The sequence below is a fragment of the Balaenoptera acutorostrata genome, chromosome 4 (assembly GCF_949987535.1).
Source record: "Balaenoptera acutorostrata chromosome 4, mBalAcu1.1, whole genome shotgun sequence".
Classification (NCBI taxonomy): domain Eukaryota; kingdom Metazoa; phylum Chordata; class Mammalia; order Artiodactyla; family Balaenopteridae; genus Balaenoptera; species Balaenoptera acutorostrata.
The window spans coordinates 35,208,192-35,235,609 of NC_080067.1; the positions used below are offsets into that span (position 1 = coordinate 35,208,192).

At 36.0% G+C, this 27,418-nt stretch overlaps 1 protein-coding gene and 1 non-coding gene across 3 annotated transcripts in view; both read left to right on the forward strand.

Moving 5' to 3' along the window:
* Window positions 1-27,418, forward strand: part of RNF13 (ring finger protein 13) — a 182,064-nt gene that overhangs the window by 69,503 nt on the left and 85,143 nt on the right. For both annotated transcript variants that reach the window (XM_057546016.1, XM_007188123.3), the window contains exons 2-3: window positions 624-753; window positions 15,029-15,109. In XM_057546016.1, the coding sequence (XP_057401999.1) occupies window positions 640-753; window positions 15,029-15,109 (195 nt within the window). In that variant the 5' untranslated portion in view covers window positions 624-639. The remainder of the gene's footprint in view (window positions 1-623; window positions 754-15,028; window positions 15,110-27,418) is intronic.
* Window positions 1,561-1,667, forward strand: LOC114238605 (U6 spliceosomal RNA). Its single transcript, XR_003623928.1, has one exon. It is a non-coding gene; the product is annotated as a U6 spliceosomal RNA (small nuclear RNA).

Consider the following 27,418-nt stretch of genomic DNA (forward strand, 5'->3'; position numbering starts at 1 on the left):
CTGTAAGATAGATAGGGATTCACGTAGAGAATTGGATGAGGTTGGGAGAGGTAGCTGCACTATTGCCATTGGGATGTAGAGAGGCAAAAAGGTGTGTATATATTGCTAGGAGGAAAAGGGCAAAAAGTATTACTTTATAATAAATGGCCATTTTTAAAAAGTATTCTCCAATGTGGGTACAATATTCAAGAATAAATAAAAAGTAAATTTACAAATTATAAAATTCTTTGTAAAAAATTTTAAATCAAAGGTGCTTGTGCATTTTTTAATCATTATTTTGATTGAAATCTTGCTTGTCCCATAATTGAGTTGGTAGACAAGCTGTGCTATAAACTGAGAACTGTGGGAGGATCTTTATTTTGTGACTAAAACATAGAACTTAGTCACCATGAGTTGTGTAGGTATTGACTAACACTGGGTGTTTACCTAAATGTCCAAATCTGTGTAAACAATTACGCTTTTGAAGTACAAGTTTCATTTTAATCTTAATCCATGTTTGTAAGAGGTATTTTTGTAAGAGCATGTAAGAGATATTTTTGGACATCAGGAACTAATATATCAAATAACTTATTTTCAGGGACAGTGCACCAGAACTTATTGTTACTCATCTACTTGTCTTCCAGGTGATTTTACAGCGAGATGCTGCTCTCCATCGGGATGCTCATGCTGTCGGCCACACAAGTCTATACCATCTTGACTGTCCAGCTCTTTGCATTCCTAAACCTACTGCCTGTAGAAGCGGACATTTTAGCAGTAAGTAAATTTAAACGGTAAAATTTATTCATGTCTAAAAACATCCCTTAAAAGAAAAGGTTTTAAAAAGACCTAAATGATGGAGTGTTATACAATAACAAAATAATGGAATCTTACAAAGTGTTTACAAACATACAGGTGCACGTGCATAGCTGTTACTTGAAAGTGGGGGACCTTGCTCGTTATTTTATTGCTTGATATTTAATAAGATCTCATGTACAATAAGTGTGTGATAAATGTTGCTCTTGAGAGTGTGCTGTCTTGAGTGCTGATGAGCACATATATTTAAATGCTGTGTGTTTTATGTAGAATCTTACTGTTTTTCTTGGTAATTGGTATATCTGTAATGACTCTGATAGTGATATTTTAAAAAATTGTACAAGATGTCCATAGAAAATTTCAACCTAAAGTTAACATTAATGAGCCAGAAGAGAAACATAATGGTCTTATCTCTTTTCTTTTCCTTTCTTAAGAGTTTTATTAATACTTTTGCTTGGTTTAGATTACATCATGGACAATGAAGACATTAACAGATCTCTTGACCCTGTCAGTTTATTTTGCATGATGTACAATCTCAGAAAATTTTATATGAATAACATTTAATCTGTACAAAATTATCTTTTCATTTGATAATGCTCATGAATTCCTTATATAGTGATGAGCTAGTTCATGAATATGAAGTATATCAAAGTAACCTAAAATATTTCTGGCATCTCTCTTTTTATAAGATAAATGTATAAATCATTGTGATTTTCCAGGGGCTCTTTGAGAAATCCCAAAGATAATTTTAATTTTGAAAGACATCTAATGCTCATTTTGGCAGCACATAAACTAAAATTGGAATGATATAGAGAAGATGAGCATGGCCCCTGCACAAGTATGACATGGAAATTTGTAAAGTGTTCCATATTTGTTCAGCAAACGGTGCCAGGAAAACTGAATATTCACATGCGAAAGAATGAAGTTGAGCTCTTACCTTACACCATATACAAAAGATTAACTTAAAGTGAATCAAAGACCTAAACATAAGAGCTAATACTAAAAAAACACTTAGGAGAAAACATATGGGAAAAGCTTCATGAGTTTGGATTTGGCAGTGATTTCTTGGATATAACACCAAAAGCACAGGCAAAAAAAGAAAAAAATAGATAAATTGGACTACATCAAAATTTAAAACGTTTGTGCATTCAAAGAACATATCAAGAGAGTGAAGAGGAAACCCATGGAATGGGAGAAAATATTTGCAAATCATATATCTAATTAGGGGGTAACATCTAGAATATATAAAGAACTCCTACTATTTAGCAACAACAAAAAATAAACAACTAGATTTAAACATGGACAAAAAAATTGAATAGACAGTTCTCCAAAGAAGATGTACAAATGGCCAGTAAGCACAAGAAAAAATGTTCAAATCACTAATCATTAGAGAAATGCACATCAAAACCACAATGAGATATCATTTCATAGCCATTAGGATGGCTGTTACCAAAAATGAGAAAATAAGTATTGACAAATGTGGAGAAACTGGAACCCTTGGCATTGTTGGTGTGAATATAAAATGGTGCAGCCACTATGGAAATTGGTATAACGGTTCCTCACAGACCCGTGGATTTGCTCTTCTTATTGGACAGGCTTCCATTTGGACGAATTCTGCTGAGGGTCACCAAAAACCTGATGAGTTTTTCCTTCCATCTTGACTTTTTTTTTTTTTTTTTTGACTTTTTAATCTTGAGAGCTTGGCTTCCATCCAGACTGTTCACTCTGGTTTTCTGCCATCGATCCACTTTGAGCCTGGAGTTTTCTTTATACAGTCGACCCTTGAACAACACAGGTTTGAACTGCGTGGGTCCACTTACATGAAAATTTTTTCCAGTGATATATTGGGATTTTTTTTTTTTTTTAGATTTGTGACAGTTTGAAAAAACTTGCAGACCAACTGTGTAGCCTTTCAGCCAAGTTAACAAATTATCTCTTTCATTTCACCATTTCCTCAGACATTTCCTCCATATGGTCAGTTCTGGAGCCTGGGAAGTCCGAGATCCAGGTGCCAGCAGATTTGGTTCTTGGTGAAGGCCCTCTTCCTGGCTTACAGATGGCCACCTTGCTGCTGTGTCCTCACGTGGTGACAGAAGCAGGAAGCTCTAGTCTATCTTCCTCTTCTCATAAGGACATAAATCCCATCATGGCGACTCCACCCTCATAACCTCACCTAAACCTAATTACCTCCCAAAGACCTCACTTCCTAGGACGATCACATTTCCTTAGGGCTTCAATATATGAATTTTGGGGGGACACAAGCATTCAATCCTTAACAGTAGGTACTTAAGCCAAGTCCTCTGAACTTGGGGAAAGGATGGGAGAGTTGGGGCTTGGATATTCCTCTGTAAGTCTCCCATGATGTATGTCTGAAGCAAGGTCCTGGAGCAACACCCGATCTTGTGAGGCAGATGCAGGCAGCATAATGGCCTTATGTTTGATGGTGGACAGCAGAGTTTTTAGAGAAGAAGGTTGCTCCTCAAAACCTTTGTAGTCCTTTCTGGGCTACTGTCTTACTGTCCTCTACACTAGGAAGTGTATATATTTCCTATTTCTCATTTATGTGAAGCTAGAAAAGAAGAATTAACTGTATCTGTACGTGTGATATGTGTGTGTGTGTGCCTATACTCTAGGTACTATGCAAAGGATTTACTGGTTTTTCTTTCTGGGTGCAAGCGATTTGCTTAATGACATTAGGTGAGAAATAGAAGGGCCAGAATTGTTGCTGACCAAAGCTTAATGTGGTCCTCAGCCATGCTTTTTCATGTAGCACTTGTGGAAGGGCCTAGAATCATTGTAGAACTTGAGAGACCCAGGCTGGTTTCTAAACCATAGCTTTTTGAAGGCATAGCAAATCTAATCCCTATGAGATTTCTCACCCTCTGTTACCCTCTTTAGTAGGAAACTGGTTGATTAGATTTTTCTAGAATAGTCTGGATCTTTTTGAGATGGAGTGGAAGTAGAACTTTTAAAGGACTGAGTCCATTGCTATTCAAATCTCGTCTCTAAATTGGTCCCCGAAGTCCTTGGAATAGTCTTAGGATGACTTTTGAAATGAGGTAGAGGATTTATAGACTGAACAGGGAATGGAGTTCTCCTTGTCTCTCTTTTCTCCTTTGTTTTCTTTCCTTCTCTCTTTTTTCCTCTGTTGATTCTAACATCTGCCACTCCTTGTCTTCTTTCTTTTTCACCTGAAGTGAACTGTTATTCTATGGTTCAGCTACGTGATGGGTTAAATGATTTTCAGTGAACTGCTCTGGGAACTTGACTAGCTATGTGATATGGATCAAATTTCTTAGTCACTATAAGTACCTCCGTTTTTTAATTTGTAAACTGGAGTGTTGTAGTGATGATTAAATAAGGTAAACTGCTTAGAACAGTACCTGACACATAATAAATGTTTTATCTTTGTTATCTTCTTTATAATTAACATTCTCATCATCTTTCACTCACTCCCTTGAGCAGTGTGTGTGACTGCCTAAGTTGTATTTTTTAATGTAGATACAAAACAAAAAGATATAGAAGAACAATCAGTCCCTGCCAGCAGTGTTCCCTGTGCCTCAGGCAGGTAGGTGTGGAATGTATGTTGTCATCTAGTGAAGGAACTAACCCTGAGAGCTGCTTAAATCTGGTCTTTATGTTGACACTAAAAATAGAGGCTGACAGGAATGCAGAGATAGCTGGTGGCAAGTGGGCTGTGGAGTCATGAAACTGGGAAAAAGGGGAACTAAAAATTGAGGCAGAGGAACTAGATGTGGTAACACAATCATTCAAAGGAAGTGATTCAAGAGGTAGAAAATATTAGCTCTTTTAGCTGAATAAGAACATCCCTGAAATCTGGGTTTGTAATAATAAAATTTAAGTATGTTGGATATCAGGTTGATTCTAGTTCTATTTTGGACAGGCGTTAGGATGTTGCTTTTGAAAAGGTAAAGTCAGTTTCAGTCATGCTATTGGTATGCCAGATGATTTTATTTTTGGCAGTTGAATTCTCCCACTTGACTGTTAATTCCCTGACAACAGTATTTATCCAACTGGTTGGTGAGTTTTAAGAGGATATGGAGATGCTACTGTATAGTGTGTTGCTGACTAGTCAGTAAGCCCCTTAGATCATGGGTACCTGGGAGGCAGGACTGTGTCTTACTAAACTTTATGTTTCTGGTACCTAGGAAGAGTTACACAGTAGGAATTCAATAAATATTTGAGTTGATTAATAGCTTTTCCTTGGAGATTTAGTTCTTTCATATTTTTTCTTTCTTTTTTTTTTTTTTTTTTAATTTTAATTTTTTTTGGCTGCACCTCGCGGCATGCAGGATCTTAATTCCTTGACCAGGGATCGAACCTGTGCACCCTGCAGTGGAAGTGCAGAGTCTTAACCACTGGACCACCAGGGAAGTCCTTCATATTTTCTCTTAATAGCATTTATTCCTTGGAACTTTAGATTATTGGGTTTTTTTAATTAGCAGTTCGTTCTCTTTTCATCTCTTATCTCATCGTTTCTCTTTTCTTTAACGCTTAAAGGAAATATGAAGTTATTAATTATATAAGTTCATATCTAGAAACGTGGAGCTTTAGAATTGGCAGGGGCATGATACTTTAGAAATAACCAGATCAGTGTTGAATATTCTGAGGTCCGTAGGCTACAATGACTTGTTAGCTTTGAGCTGAGCCATGATCTTATTGAGAAGTAGTATCCGTCTTATGTAGTTTTAGAGTCAAACAATCCAATTTTTGTTTACTCCCAATCTGCCTTTTGATTCTGTTGTAGAGATTTGTTAGAGATTTCGTTGCTTGTAGGGATTTGTTAGAGATTTCGTTGCTTGGTAGGTGTTTGTGGGGGTCAGTGGGCAGAGTTAGGAGAGAAACACCCAGTGGTTGGTGGTGTGAATGGATTGGATTATATAGCAAGGTAGTTAAGAGCTCCAGCAATGGGAGTTACAGTCTGGGTTGAATTCCAGTTCTACCACTCCGTAGCTCCATGACCTTGGGCAAATTACCTAACATCTCTTAAATTTCAGTTTACTTATGAAAATGGGATTGGAGGAGAGACAGTGTAGGGCAATGGGTTAAGAGCCAGGGATCTGAGGCCAGACTGCCTGGATTAGAATCCTGGTTCTTATTTACTAGAGCAAGTTATTTTCAAGCGGAGTATTTTTATTCTGTAGTCAGTCAATCTGTAAAATGGGGATGATGATAATAGTGGCTGACTTTATAGGACTGTCATAAGGATTAAATAAGTGAATACCTGTCAGGTGTTTAGCATGATGTCATAAATGCTCCATAATTGTTAGCTATTTGTTACTTTCTGAATTGAATTAAACCTTCTGTTAAGGCTGCTGTCAAAGAAGAGAACTGGTTAAGAAAAGACCTCTTCAAAACAAGTCAAGTCGCAACATGGTAATCATTGAGAGTGGGATTCCAGAGAGGAATAATTTTTTTTTCTGTTTCAAAAATTTTAACAGTGAGTGTGCTTTAATTTCATGAGCAGCAGCGTTCCCCCTGCCCCCCACCATACTAAAAAAGAAAGCACTTTTGTATTAAAGATGTTTCTGTTTGTCTTGTTCATGATAGAAACTTTTTTTTTTTTAATTTAAACAATGTGATTGTAAAAAGCAGTGTGAGCAAAGTTAACAATTGCTTTCCTGAGGAAAGACAAAGCAGTTTCAAAATGAGTCTCACTCAGTAACAAAACTTATTCCAAGTCAGTGTTACAAGTACTGTAGTTCAAGCTAGATATTTTATTTCTGAAATTCTAACCAAAAAAGTGAACTCAGTAATAAGAAATAATAAAAGTAATAGGAAGTGATAAAAGAGTACTTTAGTACAGTTGTAGATTTTCCATTTCCTAATTTTTTTATTATTCAACTTAAACATAATTTATTATGCTCTTATCTCTGGAATAATTTCTGAAAATGGGGAGAAAGAGAGTATAATTATCATGATAATCAAACAAATGCATTAGTACTAATTCTCGAGATATAATCCAAACCAGCAATCTACATAAGAATCTAGTTAACGTTCTCAGACCTAATGTCAAATCAATAATTGTGAAAAGTCATTCAACCCATTGAAACCAAAATGAAAAAGATAACTTTACCCCACACAATTAGAAATGTTTCTAGTAGACTCACTTAAAACCATTGCTCTATGTCCTGTGATCTATAGGCTGTCCTTCCCACTGAACAACCTCCCTTGATCCATCCTCAGGTGCAGTAAAAAGTCAGTCAAATTCAGCAACTCAGGGAAACATCGATATGGAAAAGGAGTTAGTTACATCACCAAAAAGAGACGTAAAGCTCATAAGTTTATAAAACGCACCCATAAATTCTTTCTCTATCAATAAAGCAAGGAAAGTGGGAAGAACTCTTTTTAGTTTTCTTAGTTTTTATTACCAAAACTTAAATTTTTAAAAAAAAATATTATGTACACCTTTTTTTTTTTAACATCTTTATTGGAGTATAATTGCTTTACAATGTTGTGTTAGTTTCTGCTGTATAACAAGGTGAATCAGCTATATGTATACATATATCCCCATATCCCCTGCCTCTTGCGGCTCCCTTCCACCCTCCCTATCCCACCCCTCTAGGAGGTCACAAAGCACCAAGCTGATTTTCCCGTGCAATGCAGCTGCTTCCCACTAGTTATCTCTTTTACATTTGGTAGTGTATATATGTCAGTGCTACTCTCTCACTTCGTCCCAGCCTACCCTTCCCCCTCCCCGTGTCCTCAAGTCCATTCTCTATCTTGGGGTCTTTATTCCTCTTCTGCCCCTGGGTTCTTCAGAACCAATTTTTTTTTTTTTTTTTTTAGATTCCATATATATGTGTTAACATACAGTATTTGTTTTTCTCTGACTTACTTCACTCTGTATGACAGACTCTAGGTCCATCCACCTCACTACAAATAACTCAACTTTGTTTCTCTTTATGGCTGAGTAATATTCCATTGTATATATGTGCCACATCTTCTTGATCCATTCATCTGTCGATGGACACTTAGGTTGCTTCCATGTCCTGGCTGTTGTAAATAGTGCTGCAGTGAACGTTGTGGTACATGACCCTTTTTGAATTATGGTTTTCTCCGGGTATATGCCCAGTAGGGGCATTGCTGGGTATGACCGGTGTGAGGTGATACCTCACTGTAGTTTTGATTTGCATTTCTCTAATGATTAGTGATGTGGAGCATCCTTTCATGTGTTTGTTGGCAATCTGTATATCTTCTTTGGATGTCTCTTTAGGTCTTCTGCCCATTTTTGGATTGGGTTGTTTGTTTTTATGATATTGAGCTACATGAACTGCTTGTATATTTTGGAGATTAATGCTTTGTCAGTTGCTTCGTTTGCAAATATTTTCTCCCATTCTGAGGGTTGTCTTTTCGTCTTGTTTATGGTTTCCTTTGATGTGTAAAAGCTTTTAAGTTTCATTAGGTCCCATTTGTTTATTTTTGTTTTTATTTCCATTTTTCTAGGAGGTGGGTCTAAAAGGATCCTGCTGTGATTTATGTCAAAGAGTGTTCTGCCTATGTTTTCCTCTAAGAGTTTTATAGTGTCTGGCCTTACATTTTGGTCTTTAATCCATTTTGAGTTTATTTTTGTGTATGGTATTAGGGAGTGTTCTAATTTCATTCTTTTACATGTAGCTGTCCAGTTTTCCCAGCACCACTTATTGAAGAGGCTGTCTTTCCTCCATTGTATATTCTTGCCTCCTTTCTCAAAGATTAGGTGACCATGTATGTGTGGTTTTATCTCTGGGTTTTCTGTCCTGTTCCATTGATCTATATATCTGTTTTTGTGCCAGTACCATACTGTCTTGATTACTGTAGCTTTGTAGTATAGTCTGAATTCTGGGAGCCTGATTCCTCCAGCTCCGTTTTTCTTTCTCAAGATTGCTTTGGCTATTTGGGGTCTTTTATGTTTCCGTACAAATTGTGAAATTTTTTGTTCTAGTTCTGTGAAAAATGCCATTGGTAGTTTGATAGGGCTTGCACTGAATCTGTAGATTGCTTTGGGTAGTATAGTCATTTTCACAATGTTGATTCTTCCAATCCCAGAACATGGTATATCTCTCCATCTGTTTGTATCATCTTTAATTTCTTTCATCAGCGTCTTATAGTTTTCTGCATACAGGTCTTTTGTCTCCTTAGGTAGGTTTATTCCTAGGTATTTAATTCTTTTTGTTGCAGTGGTAAATGAGAGTGTCTCCTTAATTTCTTTTTCAGATTTTGCATCATTAGTGTATAGGAATGCAAGAGATTTCTGTGCATTAATTTTGTATCCTGCTACTTTACCAAATTCATTGAGTAACTCTAGTAGTTTTCTGGTAGCATCTTTAGGATTCTCTATGTATAGTATCATGTCATCTGCAAACAATAACAGTTTTACTTCTTCTTTTCTGATTTGGATTCCTTTTATTTCTTTTTCTTCTCTGATTACTGTGGCTAAAACTTCCAGAACTATGTTGAATAATAGTGGTGAGAGTGGGCAACCTTGTCTTGCTCCTGATCTTAGTGGAAATGGTTTCAGTTTTTCACCATTGAAAACGATGTTTGCTGTGGGTTTGTCATATATGGCCTTTATTATGTTGAGGTAAGTTTCCTCTGTGCCTACTTTCTGGAGGATTTTTATTATAAATGGGCACTGAATTTTGTCAAAAGCTTTTTCTGCATCTATTGAGATGATCATATGGTTTTTATTCTTCAACTTGTTAATACCATGTATCACATTGATTGATTTGCATATATTGAAGAATCCTTGCATTTCTGGGATAAACCCCACTTGATCATGGTGTATGATCCTTTTAAAGTGTTGTTGGATTCTGCTTGCTAGTATTTTATTGAGGATTTTTGCATCTATGTTCATCAGTGATACTGACCTGTAGTTTTTTTTTTAATTAATTAATTTATTTATATTTTATTTTTGGCTGCAGTGGGTCTCTGTTACTGCTCATGGGCTTCCTCTAGTTGCGGCGAGCAGGGTTACTCTTTGTTGTGGTGAATGGGCTTCTCACTGCAGTGGCTTCTCTTGTTGCGACGCACGGGCTCTAGGTGCGCAGGCTTCAGTAGTTGTGGTGCACAGGCTTAGTTGCTCCACGGCATGTGGGATCCTCGGACCAAGACTTGAACCCATGTCCCCTGCATTGGCAGGCGGATTCTTAACCACTGTACCACCAGGGAAGTCCCTTTTTGTGACACCTTTGTCTGGTTTTGGTATCAGGGTGATGGTGGCCTCGTAGAATGAATTTGGGAGTGTTCCTCCCTCTGCTATATTTTGGAAGAGCTTGAGAAGGATAGGTGTTACCTCTTCTGTAAATGTTTGATAGAATTTGCTTGTGAAGCCATCTGGTCCTGGGCTTTTGTTTGTTGGAAGATTTTTAATCACAGTTTCTATTTCAGTGCTTGTGATTGGTCTGTTTATATTTTTTATTTCTTCCTGATTCAATCTCGGAAGGTTTTGTTTTTCTAAGAATTTGTCCATTTCTTGCAGGTTGTCCATTTGATTGCCATATAGTTGCTTGTAGTAATCTCTCATGATCTTTTGTATTTCTGCAGTGTCAGTTGTTACTTCTCCTTTTTCATTTGTAATTCTATTGATTTGAGTCTTTTCCCTGTTTTTCTTGATGAATCTGGCTAATGGTTTATCAATTTTGTTTATCTTTTCGAAGAACCAGCTTTTAGTTTTATTGATATTTGCTATTGTTTCTTTCATTTCTTATTCATTTATTTCTGATCTGATCTTTATGATTTCTTTCCTTCTGCTAACTTTTGTTTTTTTTTTGTTATTCTTTCTCTAATTGGTTTAGGTGTAAGGTTAGGTTGTTTTTTTGAGATTTTTCTTGTTTCTTGAGGTAGGATTGTATTGCTATAAACATCCCTCTTAGAACTGCTTTTGCTGCATCCCATAGGTTTTGTGTAGTCGTGTTTTCATTGTCATTTGTTTCTAGGGTTTTTAAAATTTCCTCTTTGCTTTCTTCTGTGATCTCTTGGTTATTTAGTAGTATATTGTTTAGCTTCCATGTGTTTGTATTTTTTACAGTTTTTTTTCCTGTAATTGATACCTAGTCTTATAGCGTTGTGGTCGGAAAAGATACTTAATATGATTTCAATTATCTTAAATTTACCAAGGCTTGATATGTGACCCAGGATATGATCTATCCTGGAGAATGTTCCATGAGCACTTGAGAAGAAAGTGTATTCTGTTGTTTTGGGATGGTATGTTCTGTAAATATCAATTAACTCCATCTTGTTTAATGTGTCATTTAAAGCTTGTGTTTCCTTATTGATTTACATTTTGGATGATCTGTCCATTGGTGAAAGTGGGGTGTTAAAGTCCCATACTATTATTGTGTTACTGTTGATTTCCCCTTTTATGGCTGTTAGCATTTGCCTTATGTATTGAGGTACTCCTATGTTGAGTGCATAAATATTTCCAATTGTTATATCTTCTTCTTGTATTGATCCCTTGATCATTATGTAGTGTCCTTCTTTGTCTCTTGTAATAGTCTTTATTTTAAAGTCTGTTTTGTCTGATAGTAATAGTCTTTATTTTAAAGTCTATTTTGTGATATGAGAATTACTACTCCAGCTTTCTTTTGATTTCCATTTGCATGGAATATCTTTTTCCATCCACTCACTTTCAGTCTCTGTGTATCCCTAGGTCTGAAGTGGATCTCTTGTAGACAGCATATATACGGGTCTTGTTTTTGTATCCATTCAGCCAGTTTGTGTCTTTTGGTTGGAGCATTTAATGCATTCACATTTAAGGTAATTATTGATATGTATGTTCCTATTACCATTTTCTTAATTGTTTTGGGTTTGTTATTGTAGGCCTTTTCCTTCTCTTGTGTTTCCTGCCTAGAGAAATTTCTTTAGCATTTGTTGTAGAGCTGGTTTGGTGGTGCTTAATTCTCTTAGCTTTTGCTTGCCTGTAAAGGTTTTAATTTCTTTGTCAAATCTGGATGAGATCCTTGCTGGGTAGAGTAATCTTGGTTGTAGGTTTTTCCTTTTCATCACTTTAAATATGTCCTGCCACTGCCTTCTGGCTTGCAGAGTTTCTGCTGAAAGATCAGCTGTTAACCATATGGGGATTCCCTTATATGTTTTTTGCTGCTTTTCCCTTGCTGCTTTTAATATTTTTTCATTGTATTTAATTTTTGATACTTTGATCAATATGTGTCTTGGCGTGTTTCTTCTTGGATTTATCCTGTATGGGACTCTCTGCACTTCCTGGACTTGATTATTTCGTTTCCCATATTAGGGAAGTTTTCAACTATAATCTCTTCAAATATTTTCTCAGTCCCTTTCTTCTTCTCTTCTTCTTCTGGGATCCCTATAATTCGAATGTTGGTGCGTTTAGTGTTGTCCCAGAGGTCTCTGAGACTGTGCTTAATTCTTTTCATTCTTTTTTCTTTATTCTGCTCTGCAGTAGTTATTTCCACTATTTTATCTTCCAGGTCACTTATCCATTCTTCTGCCTCAGTTATTCTGCTGTTGATTCCTTCTAGAGAATTTTAAATTTCATTTATTGTGTTGTTCATCATTGTTTGTTTGCTCTTTATTTCTTCTAGGTCCTTGTTAAACGTTTCTTGCATTTTCTCCATTCTATTTCCAAGATTTTGGATCATATTTACTATCATTACTCTGAATTCTTTTTCGGGTAGACTGCCTACTTCCTCTTCATTTGTTTGGTCTGGTTGGTTTTTACCTTGCTCCTTCATGTGCTGTGTATTTCTCTGTCTTCTCATTTTGCTTAACTTACTATGTTTGGGGTCTCCTTTTCCTTTTCACAGGCTGCAGGTTCCCAGTTCTCGTTGTTTTCGGTGTCTGCCCCCATTGGGTAAGGCTGGTTCAGTGGGTTGTGTAGGCTTCCTGGTGGAGGGGACTGGTGCCTGTGTTCTGGTGGATGAGGTTGGATCTTGTCTTTCTGGTGGGCAGGACCGCATCTGGTGGTGTGTTTTGGGGTGTCTGTGAACTTATTATGATTTTAGGCAGCCTCTCTGCTAATGGGTGTGGTTGTGTTCCTGTCTTGCTAGTTGTTTGGCATGGGGTGTCCAGCACTGGAGCTTGCTGGCCGTTGTGTAGAGCTGGGTCTTAGCATTGAGACAGAAATCTCTGGGAGAGCTCTCACCGATTGATGTTACATGGGGCCGGGAGGTCTCTGGCAGTCCAAAGTTCTGAACTCGGCTCTCCTACCTCAGAGGCTCAGGCCTGACACCCGGCCAGAGCACCAAGACCCTGTCAGCCACATGGCTTTCCACAGCCAAACTGACTGCTTGTGTGCAATCTGGGTTTGTCACCTGGAGAAGTTTCCGCAAAGACCATACGAATTCTTTATCAGCTTCCAAAGTCCGGAACTCCACACCCCAGAGGACCCCCTTCGGATGTGCTGCCTCTCCCCTTCCACCTGCAGGTCCTCTCCATTTCCAAATTTTAAAAGTACATTTTTAAAAAAGTATTGCCTGTACACATCTGTATTTTTTTTTTGGTTTGTCTGTGTTGATCTAGATCTATTCACTTATTTTACAGTGGTGTCTTTGGCCTTGGAGGAGTTAAATGACTTTGTCAAGTTCAAAGCTGATCATAATTTAATTGAATCAATTAAAGAAAGATGTTTTAATTAAGAGATTAAATGATACATTGTGATAATGAATATGAAAGCACTTTTTGACTCCAAAGCATTTTGTAAACCATAGAGCACTCTGCAAATATGAATTATTTTTAAAGTAGGAAATTACTCTGAAGCATTGCTGGCCTCCAGGTATACTGCCAGGCTGATTATCCCAGAGGTAAAAGAATGGATAGTTTCAGCAATCAAATTCAGATGCTTGAATCACACGATTTATTGAATTAATTACAAACATACAGTGATAAGCATAGGTAAAAGATGGGTATGTTAATACACTCAGGTTAGGATGCGGGTGGGAGGCAAGAGCCACACTACCTGAATCCTGTGTTTTCTGTTTTTAGTTTGCCTAGTCTCTATGCTGTATCAGTTTTGCCTGGTGACAGTGTGGTTACCAGGACCTGAATTGAGGATGAGCAAGGGGACTTGACAGATGGAAGGTGTCTGGATCCAGTGTTTGTCTGCTCTGGTGGAGAGACTTGAGGTTTTTACATCTGAACACAGCTGTAGTTGGCTGTTAACCTACAGGGCTGTTTATCCGGGTGTCTCAGGCAGGTGGCACATGAGGCTAGAATGAGGATCACCAGTGGGTGTTTGATTTAAGGACCACATAGCTATCAATCTGGATGTGTGACCTAATCCATGCTTTGTGAATATTTAAGGTTTGCTTCATCCTTCCACCTTTTGCTGTCTATACATAACATTCTTGCTTTGTTCCATCCTTTTAATCTATATTCAAAACAAATGAGTTCTAGTTTTTCTGTCTTTGGCCTATAGTTTACTGACAAGTATCTTAACTTCTGATACATCATACAAATTTCACCTGTGTTTCAAAAGTTACTTGTTTACTATCCTTGCTTCGTTCATCTATCTTCCTTGTTTCTCTTGTTTTCTTTAAAGCACATTGAATATAGCATCTTAAATAATACAGCAAGCTCACTTCACAGTTATTATTATTATCTTCTAAAAGCACAGCACAGGTAGAGGACTGATAAATATTGTAGCATAGTAATCTGTATCTATAAGGAAGGGGAAAGTTGTTAAAGAGCTTGAATACCTTCAGCTCTCTCTATATATGTATTTCATTGAGTTTAGTCCTTTCATTGTTCAGCCCTGGATAAAAGTGTTCAGATTACTTAAAAAATGGCAGTATCTTAAACGTATGATTTGATACTCCTTCTTTCTCTGGGGGAAAGGCATCTTTCAAAGCTATTGTCAGAAATCCTGTAAATCTCTTCTATTATATCAGACCCTTATAGAGAAAATAAAATGGAACTCTTGCTGGAAAATAATCTGTCTAGAAAATTTCTTGTTAGGGAATTGTCTATGGGGAAAAACTCAGAAAAACAGTAGGTGGTTTAATGTTGTACAATTATTGCTTCTGTTTAATAATAATTACATGAAATCAGAATCCACTCTAAGCAGTTGTTTATGTAGTAAATTGTATACATTCCTTTCTATTTTAGTGGATGTGCATTTACAAAGTTGATTTTATTGTGATAAGCTGTGATAGTAAATCAAAATCGTGGAAGTGACAACTTAAATAATTTGACAGACTTTTTGTTTTTAATGTTATGTGTACATTGGTTGTAACCTGATTGTTTTTAATTTTGTATTTAGTATAATTTTGAAAACGTGTCTCAGACATTTGATGACCTTCCAGCAAGATTTGGTTATAGACTTCCAGCTGAAGGTTTAAAGGTAAGAAAATAGTAATATATAATTAAAGGTACAGGATATTTAATAAAGTGATCTTTATTTCTCTTTATTTGTTTAAAGAATGAAAATATTTCTGTTACTTATCATAAAACTTATACATGTTCATTTGTAAAGATTATTCAAAAGGTATGAAGAAGAAAGTAAAAATCACCTATGATTGTATTATTCTGAACTAGCTGCTGTTAACATTTGGTATATATTTTAGACCTGTTTTCTAGAATATGTGCCATGTGTGTGTTTGTAGATATACATGTGCATATATAGGTGCAAATATATTTGTATATATATTTATGTAAATATATAATGAATCTATATTTAATGCTAATAGAAATATGCCACTTAGTTACCTGCCTTTTTTACTTTATTGTAAATCTAGAACATCTTTTTTTTTTTTTTAATTTTTTATTTATTTTTGGCTGCATTGGGTCTTCGCCGCTGCGCGAGGGCTTTTTCTGGTTGCGGCTCTTCGTTGCAGTGCGCGGGCTTCTCATTGCAGTGGCCTCTCTCGCCGCGGAGCACAGGCCCCAGGCACGCGGGCTTCAGTAGTTGTGACACGTGGTCTCAGTAGTTGTGGCTTGCGGGCTCTAGAGCACAGGCCCAACAGCTGTGGCTCACGGGCTCAGCTGCTCTGTGGCATGCGGGATCCTCTCGGACCAGGGCTCGAACCCGTGTCCCCTGCATTGGCAGGCGGGTTCTCAATCACTGCGCCACCAGGGAAGCCCCTAAATCTAGAACATCTTTTCATGCTAATAGACAAGGATCTGCGTTTTTATTTGCTGTGGCTGCATGGTTTTGCCATATCATGAAATACTGTGTATTTTTGAACATTGTTTTGTTTAACTTTTTTTACAGTGGATATTTAGCTTGTCCAGTTTTTGCTAATACACTTTGCCCATTTTTAAATTAAGATGTCCATTCTTATTGATTTGTAAGAATACTTTATATATTAAAAGTGCCAATCTGTTGTTTGCCATATATATGCCTCAGATCGTTTTTCTCAGTTTGTCCTTCATCTTTTAATTTTAAAGTGTCAGAAGTTTTGTTTATGTAGTTAAATATTGTTATCTTTCCCTTCTACCTCTGGAGTCATGCTTAGAAGTTCCTTCCCTAGTCCAAGATAATACAAGATTTTTATGTCATGTAAGTTAGAATACATGAAATTGTGTATATATGTACCACAGAAAGTTTTCAGTTTGTTCTTTCTTTCTTTCTTTCTTTCTTTTTTAACTGACAAAGCAAAAGACTTTATTGGGAAGGGGAGCCCAAGTAGAGAGCAGCAGGGTAAGGGAACCCAGGAGAACTGCTCAGCCACTTGGCTCGAGGTCTCAGGTTTTATGGTAACGGGGTTAGTTTTCGGGTTGTCTCTGGCCAGTTATCTTGCTTGGCCCATATTTGGTCTGACTCAGGGTCCTTCATGGTGGCACATGTATCTCTCAGCCAAGATGGATTCCTGTTCTAACTTTCTTAAAATTCCTTATTTAAGTACCATAAAACTGTTATTCTCAGGATAGCAGGCATCTCCAAGAGGGACATATCAGTTTTTAATTTTTTAAACATTTTAAATTTAAAAAATTCCCAACGTTGTATAACTATTTGTCATTGTAAATTTTTAAAAAATATTTATTTATTTATTTATTTATTTATTTATTTATTTATTTATTTATGGCTGTGTTGGGTCTTAGTTGCTGCAGCACGTGGGATCTTTCGTTGCAGTGCGTGGGCTTCTCTCTAGTCGTGGCATGTGGGCTTAGTTGCCCCGTGGCATGTGGGATCTTAGTTCCCTGATCAGGGATCGAACCCACGTCCCCTGCATTGGAAGGCGGATTCCTAACCACTGGACCACCAGGGAAGTCCCCTGTAAAAGTATTTAAACAGAAAAGAAGTATACAGAGGAAAAAGGAAAAAACCTTCCTGTACCCCTTCCTCATCTATACATATTAATGCCACTTCCTCTTCAGAGTTCAGCATCAGGGTGTTAATGTGCTCTTAGATCCTTTTCTAAATATGTAATGCTTTTTAGTTCATAAATTTATGAACTTGTAAAGTTCATAAATGGTTATCATTCGTGAATAAGAAAGGTTTCTTAATTTTTATAAGGAAACCCATTCTAGCTAATTTATCTAGAAAGGGATTTATGAAGGGATAAAGATGTTCAGAGTGTCATAGCCTGGAGAAGCATTTTCCAAACTGTTTCAGGAATAAAACCCAGAAGCACCTTATAGAACTGGCTTGATGAAAGATTGATGGCAGCCACTGACCCCCAGAGAAAAACACATCACCTTGTCTCTGATCAGGAAGCCTATGTGGTCTTAAGACAATCTGCCTCTATTTCTACCCAAGCTAATCAAAGAGATACCCTTTGCCAAACTGTTTTCCTCAGATCTAACACCTGGATTTTTCTAATTGACAGACTCTAGACCACATAGTTACTAGCCATATTCCTCCTTCCTTCCTTCTTTCCTTCCTTCCTTCCTTCCTTCCTTCCTTTCCTTCACACATTTTTTTTTACTATCTTTATTGGAGTATAATTTCTTTACAATGGTGTGTTAGTTTCTGTTCTACAACAGAGTGAATCAGCTATATGTATACATATATCCCCATATCCCCTCCTTCTTCAGCCTCCCTCCCACCCTCCCTATCCCACCCCTCTAGGAGGTCACAGAGCACGGAGCTGATCTCCCTGTGCAATGCGGCTGCTTCCCACTAGCCATCCATTTTACATTTGGTAGTGTATATATGTCAGTACTACTCTCTCACTTCGTCCCAGCTTCCCCTTACCCTGCTGTGTCCTCAAGTCTTTTCTCTATGTCTGCATCTTTATTTCTGCCCTGCCACTAGGTTCATCAGTACCGTTTTTTTTTTTTTGATTCCATATATGTGTGTTAGCATCCGGTATTTGTTTTTCTCTTTCTGACTTACTTCACTCTGTATGATAGACTCTAGGTCCATCCACCTCACTACAAGTAACTCAATTTCATTCCTTTTTATGGCTGAGTAATATTCCATTGTATATATGTGCCACATCTTCTTTATCCATTCATCTGTCGATGGACATTTCGGTTGGTTCCATGTCCTGGCTATTGTAAATACTGCTGCAATGAACACTGTGGTACACGTCTCTTTTTGAATTATGGTTTTCTCAGGGTATATGCCAGTAGTAGGTTGCTGGGTCATATGGTAGTTCTATTTTTAGGTTTTTTTTTTTTTTTCTTAAGGAACCTCCATACTGTTCTCCATAGTTAGCCATATACTTTAGTGAAATACCTGGCTATGAGGGAGGGTGGGCAATACATAGTAGTTGTTGTTGTTATTTTTGTTGTTTTAGTCTGCTTTGGGAAGGTGGGGTTCCTAGCATGGGGAAAGATGTGGGCGCTGTGAATGGAAGGTATCCACTATGGCGTTAACTTTGTATCAGACACCCTCCCCTCCCCACATTAGCATTGTGTCTTAGGGAGTTTTCCACAGCTGTGGAAAGAATGTTCCTGTTGAGCACTGCATGGTATTCTGTAATATGCATGACCATAGTTTATTAGTCATTTTCTATTAACGGATATTTCGGTTTCTTATCCAAAGTCCAGTTATTTCTCTAGGATAGAGGTTTGGAAGTGTTAATTGATGATTCCATGGGTATGTATATCTAAAATTTTCTTAGATACACTAAATTACTTTTCCAGGAAGCTGTACTAATGGGTATGAGAATACCCATTTCCCTACACCCTTGCCAACACTGGATATTATCAGTCTTTTTAACTTTTGCCAATCTGATGGGCAAAAAGGATTATCTTCTTTTAATTTGCATTTCTCTGATTACCAGTGATTTTGAGCTGGCATCCTTTCTTCCATTCTGCATAAGGAGTCAGACAGTCCCTTTTCACTGAAGAACCTTTCTGCTTAGTAAGCTTGTTTTAAAGAGTTCCATAAACTCCTTATAACCATATTCTTATTGTTGCTCCTCTGTATTATTGTAAATTTAGTTTACATTTAAAAGGAATTTTGACAACTGTATTTATTCACCGCCTGAGAAAAAATAGTGTTAAATGTCTGCCTGCTTTTGTACTGTGACAATATAGGGCGAGCCCAGGAGGTAAAATACAGTGATAGTAAAGAGAGTATTCTAATAAACTGTTGAATCATTATGGGTAGCTTTTATATTTTTTGTGACTGGCTTGCCATTGCCCAGAATCAGAATTCACAAATGCTAGCCTACTTCTTATTGTTTACAAGGAGGACTTGATGATAAAGTGGGGATGGTTTACTGTAGTGTAATGTCTATAAAACTAATTAAATGACTGTGTTAAAAATATAACCACGTTAATTTAAAAATATTGTATGGTTATTAAGAGATATAGCTGAGAAATATTTGAACTTTTAAACTTTGGCCAGAGTGTTTAGTTGGGATAGTTTTTGTAGGCTTATGTTCTGTATTCTGTAGATTTTATAGTATCACTGGATTCCACCATTTACAAGAGATCAGATATATATAGTATAACACATATCAGTTGAAATTCTGTGTTTACATTCCATTTACATATGCCCCAATATTAAGCTAATAGTAACCAAAGAAAATTTTAGCTATTTGAGCTTTAATGTAAAAATGTGAATCTTGCAAGGATTAAAATACGGCATGTTAGTGTTGTAGAAGTTTTAAAAGAAAGATTTGATATTTTTACCTGAGGGAAGCTCTTTGTTTTCAGTTATACATTTTAATTGGCTGTTTTGGCAGGTACCTTTTCCAGAAAACCTTTTTTTCCTTTTTTCTTTTTTTTTTTTTGAGAATGGCTCAGATCAAAAGGGAAGATGTATGGCATCAGTGTGTTCCTTTAAATCTAAATACCTTATGAGAGACCTGGCAATGAAATGTCGTATGGTCATATGGTGTGGTCATTGTCCAGAGTTAGATACTCACAAGGAGTTCATTACTGAGAGTCCACTTCAGAAAGTCTTTAACCTCTAGGTTTGGTGTTGTAACCCCATTCCCTCTCCTCCTTCACTAAAGGAAAAACCTACATGTAAGTGTTACTCTTTTGCCACACCCTTGTCAAGACTTGGTATTGTCAAAATTAAATGTTTGCCAACTTGATGGATATGAAGTGGTATCTTACTGCTTTTACTTGGGATTTCCTGAATTATTAGTGAGATCAAGCATCTTTTTATAGTATTATTGGTCAATCAGGTTTCTTTTAGTTTAAATTGTCTTTTTTTTTGTTAACTCATTTTTGTATTGGTTTGTTAATTTTTAAAGTACTGATTTGTAGGAAACCAGACACTAATCCTTTATATATATTGCCTTATATTTTCTTCTTTGGGCCTTTTAACTTTTTTTTTTTAATAACAGCTCACATTTTTTTTTAATTGGTTAATGTATTTTTTAAAAAATAAATTTATTTATTTATTTATTTATTTTTGGCTGCATCGGGTCTTCGTTGCTGTACACGGGCTTTAGTTGTGGCGAGCAGGGCTACTCTTCGTTACGGTGCACAGGCTTCTCATTGCAGTGGCTTCTCTTGTTGCAGAGCACGGGTTCTAGGCGTGTGGGCTTCAGTAGTTGTGGCACGTGGGCTTCAGTAGTTGCGGCACGTGGGCTTCAGTAGTTGTGGCTCGCGGGCTCTAGAGCGCAGGCTCAGTAGTTGTGGTGCACAGGCTTCATTGCTCCGTGGCATGTGGGATCTTCCCGGACCAGGGATTGAGCCCGTGTCCCCTGCGTTGGCTAGGCGGATTCTTAACCAGTATGCCACCAGGGAAACCCTATGCCTTTTAACTTTAAATTGCCTTTTAAAATTATGCCTAAGTTTAAATTTTAATGTGGACATCTTTTTGATGTTTTGCATTTTCTGTATCTTAAGTAATCCTTCCCTACCCTGAGGTCTTGAAATACTTTCCTCTGTTTAGTCCAAAATTTCTAAATTTTCCCCATGCCCCCAACTCCATGCTTAGGAGGTCTTTAATTTACCCAGAATTATTTTATTGTATAGTGTAAAATAGGCCTCTATTTTTACCTTTTTGAAATGAATAACCAACTACTAAAGCATCATTATTGCATAGTCAAGATTTTACCATGTGGATTTGTAATGCTAGCAAGGTTTCTTGCTAGACTCTGTTTATTATCAATATCATGGAATAATTCAGTTATACATTGAAGGCCAGTCTCAGGAAGATCAAGCTTTTCTAGGTTTCTTGTTTCTGTACTTTTAAGAAGTGCCTTGATAGGTAGAGGGAATAATAATGATTATTAAAAATTCAAACCAAGGTTTATCTCTGATAAGTAAGCCTAGTATCAGATTTCCTGAGTATTCCTATCAATGGTAAATCTTGTTTTCAGCAAAATACCTTTTGGGCTAGATTTACCATGATCATTGTATACAGTGTTTTTGTAATCTGGTACTCAGCCTAAGTTCTTCATGTGGATGAGAAGGCATAGAGGATAAAGGTCATGACATGCAGATTTGTCCTTGACTATCATTCCTAATATATAGAACAAAGGTACAAGTAAAAGTTTCCTTATATGATAAATGATTTATTTTTCCTCATCATTATTCTTAAATTAATACCCTATATCATCACCAGTTAATTTTTCACAAACTATATTATTCTTTGAAAGTTAATTTACTAGTTAGTTTTAGGATTATTTTATAAGAAATGATTTTGTTTAATGCAAAGGCTTGAGATTAGAAGAGAGATTTTTTTTTTTTTTTGCTATGAAGGAAAATGCAAATATTGCAAGGAAAAGTGGTTGTTTGGATGCCTTATTTGTGAGACTTCCTTTGCGTTCTTTGTAGGGAAGATGTTCAATACCAGCTACTGTATTTTCCCTCCCAGAATGCTTGACAGTTTTGTGATAGGAAGAAGTCTCGGTTAAGGGTGAATGTGCTTGGCTTCCTCACTCCTAGGAACTATTAACTATTGCAGTGTCACCTTCTATTTGTAGACTAAAACAGAGGTCAGAGTCTCCTTTTCAAAGGAAAAATAAGGAAATAGCACCATCAAAATAAGGAGTAAAACCACCTGGCTGTACATAAAATGAGAATTCTAAAATATAAAGACATTTTCAAATGTACAAACTTAGATCATGTTCAAAGAATGCTTCTTCGGTGACATTTGAACTTATAAAATAAACCTTTTCCTGTTAATTTCAAAAGTGATGATTGCTCATTCATTTATTATGAGAGATGTAGAAAATAATGAAGAATTATTTCATTATGACAGTTTATCACTTAGAAGTGGAGAGGCAGGGAGAGAGCATAAAGTGGAGGGCCTGAAAAGCATGCATGGGAAAATCTACACGTATCCCACCCATCTTATGTGGAATTCCCAAAATCCAACCTTGGTTCTTTTCCTTTGTTCCACAGTTTGGTCCCTAGTCTCTTCCACCCTCCTTGGACCTACCCGCTTTGTTCTGTTTACTCTCCTACCACCTTGGAAGTCAGCGGAGGCTTAGGTATCTGATACCATAAATCAACACAGCTCCCCTGCATACATCCCTATTTCATTACTGGGCATTTTTGTTGTTTGTTCACTTAGTAGTTTTCATTAGATTTTCTTGCTGGCTTTCTCAATCTGATATGGTAAAAAGGTAATTTTTTAATTCTTTTGCCCATGAAAAAATATTTCTCTGATTATAAAAGTAATATATGGTCACTATAAAAATTAAGATGATATAGGACATGTATAAAGAAGAATATGAAAATCATAAATAATTCCACAACCAAGAGATCATAGTCCAACTATGTGTTTTCATAGATACATTTATGCCTTTATTTTATGTATTTATATATGTTATTTTGCAACTTTTTAAAATTTGGCAATATCATGACATATCCAATATCATGGATATCTTTTCGTGTAAAAATATATGTATTCATATCATCAGTAGAAATTCTGCAATTTATTGTAACACTTGAATTATACCATAATGTAACCAATTCCCTGTGTCATTGGACATTTAGATTGCTTTTAATTTTTAAAAATTATGAAATATTGCAAGCATAGAATAGAGTAAGGGAATAATAGAACATCCAATATACCTCCTATTGATACTTAGATGTTAATATTTTACCATTTTTTAAAGAGGAAATAAAATGCTACCAATTCCATTGGAACATTATTTTTATTCTTCCAATTCCATTCCCTTATCTTCCCCCTTACAGATAATCATTACCCTAAAATTTATGTATATATTTTCCATTTAATGTTATAAAACATGTTACCTTACATAAGCATCTATAAACACTATTGTGCCTGCTTTTAAACTTTGGTCAGGCTTTTAAACTTGCTTTTTTCATCTAACACTATATTTGAAATTTATGTTATTATATAGTCTTAATTCATTTTAAAGAATAGTACTCCGTTTTATGAATATGCCACAATTTATTTTTTTATTCTTTTGTTGGTAGATATGTAAGATGTCAGTTTTTTGCTATATAGTGTTGCAGTGAACGTCCTTAAAAATGTCTCCTTGTGTACAGTATAACTAAATGCCATTTCACACTCATCCGGTTAGCGAAAAAAAAAAGTCTTTCAGTGGCTAGCAAGGAAATGGGAAACTTGTGTATGGCTGGTGTATGAGTTTCTGACCAATTTGGAGATTTTGATAGTATATTCCTTCTTCTGTAAGTAAGAGTTTGCCGTGATGAAATAATTTATTTTTCCCACATTTAGTATATTTCTTATTTCATTTAATAAATAAGTCAGTGATCATCACCTTTGAAATTAACAGAAAAACTAATACCAGTACCAACACTTATTATTTTGTATTGTTCTCCCTACTTTTATCTGTTTACCTGCACTACCCCTTCGTGCTATTTGCCATTCTCTTTGAATACCGAATATTGAAATAATTTCTGTAGTTAGGATCTGACCATTTCCATCAGTAATTTTAAGTCCTGACCCCCTTAATCAGATTGATAACCAGATTATATTCAACTTTAGTTAACTATCAATAGATTGTGCTCAACTATGACTGAGTTATGATGATAACATTGCAAACAGCAGATGATATAGTGAGTAATGAATGATCGAAGGTCTTTGTTTCTTTTTTTAGAAAACAGTGTGTTTTTGGCTTCATTACAAAACAATTCCTTTTACTCAGGTTTCACTTTTGTTTGCAAAACTGAAGGAGAATTTCTTTGCTGTCTCTTAAGTTTTCACAGATTTACTTTCTGTATTTGTTTCTGAACTTTTTTTCTTACTTTTTTTTTTAACTTTGGGTTTATTTATTTAATTAATTAATTTATTTATGGCTGTGTTGGGTCTTCGTTTCTGAGTGACGGCTTTCTCTAGTTGTGGCAAGTGGGGGCCACTCTTCATTGCGGTGCGCGGGCCTCTCATTATCGCAGCCTCTCTTGTTGCGGAGCACAGGCTCCAGACGCGCAGGCTCAGCAATTGTGGCTCACAGGCCTAGTTGCTCCGTGGCATGTGGGATCTTCCCAGACCGGGGCTCAAACCCATGTCCCCTGCATTGGCAGGCAGATTCTCAACCACTGCGCCACCAGGGAAGCCCCTCTGAACTTTTTTGTTATCAAAGATTTTGTTAAGAATTCTGTAACTGATTAACACATTTAAAGCTTTTATGTTCTTAGAGGATCTGCCAAGCACTACAGAATACAAAATACTAATAAATATTCCTTACTGGCGTGTACTGATTATATGGCAGTTTAGAAGCCCATCTTACAGGACATGTAATTACAGTGTAAGCTCAATCCACTTAAAATTCCTCTTGTTTTTAAAGATACTATCTTGTTGGATGTAGCAAGTCCTACAAGTATACCAGTGTTTTGATCGTCTAAATTTCGACTCTGTTGGTTCAGACTGAAGTGAGAATTCTTGATTGTTTTTTTTTTCTTAAGAATGATAATGGTGTGCCGTGGGTATGCTGGTGGAGCGGTATGTAACATATTAACTAAAAGGTATTGTCCACCAGAGGGCGCATTTTGTTTTCTAAAATGTCAAGGTAATATCCACTGAGTGAAGCAATATCTGTATATGCTGAACGAGAAGCATGTACCAGATGGACTTTTCTTCATAGAGCTTGACTATCGTAAAATCAAAATCCTGACAAACAACTACTTCTATGTTAAGTAAAACTCAAGGCTACAGTCTTTAAATTTTTGTCAATTATGTTGTAATTTTTAAGATTTAAATTTGACAATAGAAAAACCAAAGGATTGTCAACCAGATCTCTTATGATTTCTCTTTATTTAAATCTTTCAACATCAATTTGAGTGAAAAAGGAATTGTTGATCTTAGTTCCTAGCTTTATCCTAGACACCATGATTTATTGCCCCTTGTCTCCTTTTTTTCTTTTTAACGATAAGATCACTAGCAAATTATTTATGTCTACAGATTAGTTTGAAGTAGTGAACTTTGGGAGAAGATATTTGTTAATTTACATTAAATGTGAAATTCTATTTGCAATCAAGTTAATGTTATTTTGATGATATAAGGAAAGATATAGTAGATGTTCAGCAAGATAAATTATATTTAGATAGGATGGCCAATACTCTAAAACCAAGAGGTGATCAATTAAGCGTTTGGAATATATTTCTACTTACCCAGTGTGATCTAGGAAACAAAAAAGAAAAAAGAGGAATGCATCTCCATCAGATAAAAATGTCTTGTTATCTGCAAAAACAGTAGTTATCCCTGGTGACAGTGGACTGGAGCCTGTGCAAAGGGACTGTCCACTTCAAGAGCATTCATGAGACATGTGTTTCTAGATGACCTTGTATTAGGTGATATATATATTCAACAGATATTACTTTTTTGGGCTAGAATTTAACAAACAACATTAATAGTAAAAACAGGAGTATTTAAGGTACAATCATAAGTCATGCTAAAAACCGTCTGATTCAGTGACCAGCCTCACGTCCTCATGTTTTGTTAAGTAACGATTTTATTGAGATATAGTTCACATACCATAAATTCATCCATTTAGTTTGTTTCAATGGCTTTTGATGGTGTCCTTTGAAGTACAAAAGTTTTAAATTTTGATTAAATTCAGTTTGTCTCTTGTTTCTCTTACTGTTTATGCTTTTGGTAGTATCATGTCTAAAAAACCAGTGCCTAATCCAAAGTCATGAAGATTTATGCATGTTTTCTTCCAGGACTTTTATTGTCTTAGTTCTCAGATTTAGATCTTTAATTCATTTTGATTTAATTTTTATATATAGTATTGGGTAGGGACCCAATGTAATTCTTTTGCATGTGTATATCCAGTTGCCTCGCCACCACTTGTTTAAAAAAGTATTTTTTTCCATTGAATTATCATGACACCCTGGTAAAAAACAAGTCAGTTGATCATAAATATGAAGGTTTATTTCTGGAATCTGTATTCTACTCCATTCATCTGTATGTCTGTCTATATGCCAGCACCATACTGTTTTGATTACATGGCTATATACTAGTAAGTTTGAAACTGGAAAGTGTGGATCCTCCAATTTGTTCTCCTTTTCAAGATTATTTTGACCTTTCTGGGTACCCTGGATTTCCATTTGAACTTTAGGATCACCTTGTCAATTTCTGCAAAAAAAAAATCCAGCTGGGATTTTGGTACAGATTGCATCGAAATTCCACATTTATGGAGTATTGTCATCCTAACAATATTGTCTTCTGATCTGTGAACATGAACCCTTTCCATTTATTTGGATCTTCTTTAATATCTTTTAACAAGGTTTGTAGCTTTTAGTATACAGGTCTTGCATTTCTTTTATTAAATTTATTACTATATATTTTATTATTTTTACTATTATAAATGATATTGTGTTCCTGGTTTGCTTTTCAGATGGCTCATTGTAAGTATATAGAAATACAAATAAATCGATTTTTTATATTGATCTTGTATTCTGCAACCTTGCTGAACTTGATTATTAGTTCTAATTATTCTTAAGTGGATTTCTTAGGATTTTCTATGTGCAAGATCATACCATCTGCAAATAGAGATAATTTTACTTCTTCCTTTCCAATTTGGATGCCTTTTCTTTTTTCCCCTCTCAACTGCCCTGAAAAGAACTGCCAGTACATTTTTGTTTTTTATTTTTAAAATTTATTTTGTATTTTTACTTCTTTTTAATCGAAGTATATAGTTGATTTACCATGTTATGTTAGTTTCTGGTGTACAGCAAAGTGATTCAGTTACACATAGATACATACATATGTATGTGTGTATTCTTTTCTAGATTCTTTTCCATTATAGGTTATTACAAGATATTGAATATAGTTCCCTGTGCTATACAGTAGGACCTTGTTGTTTATCTATTTTGTAGAAAGTAGTGTGTATCTGTTAATTCCAAACTCCTA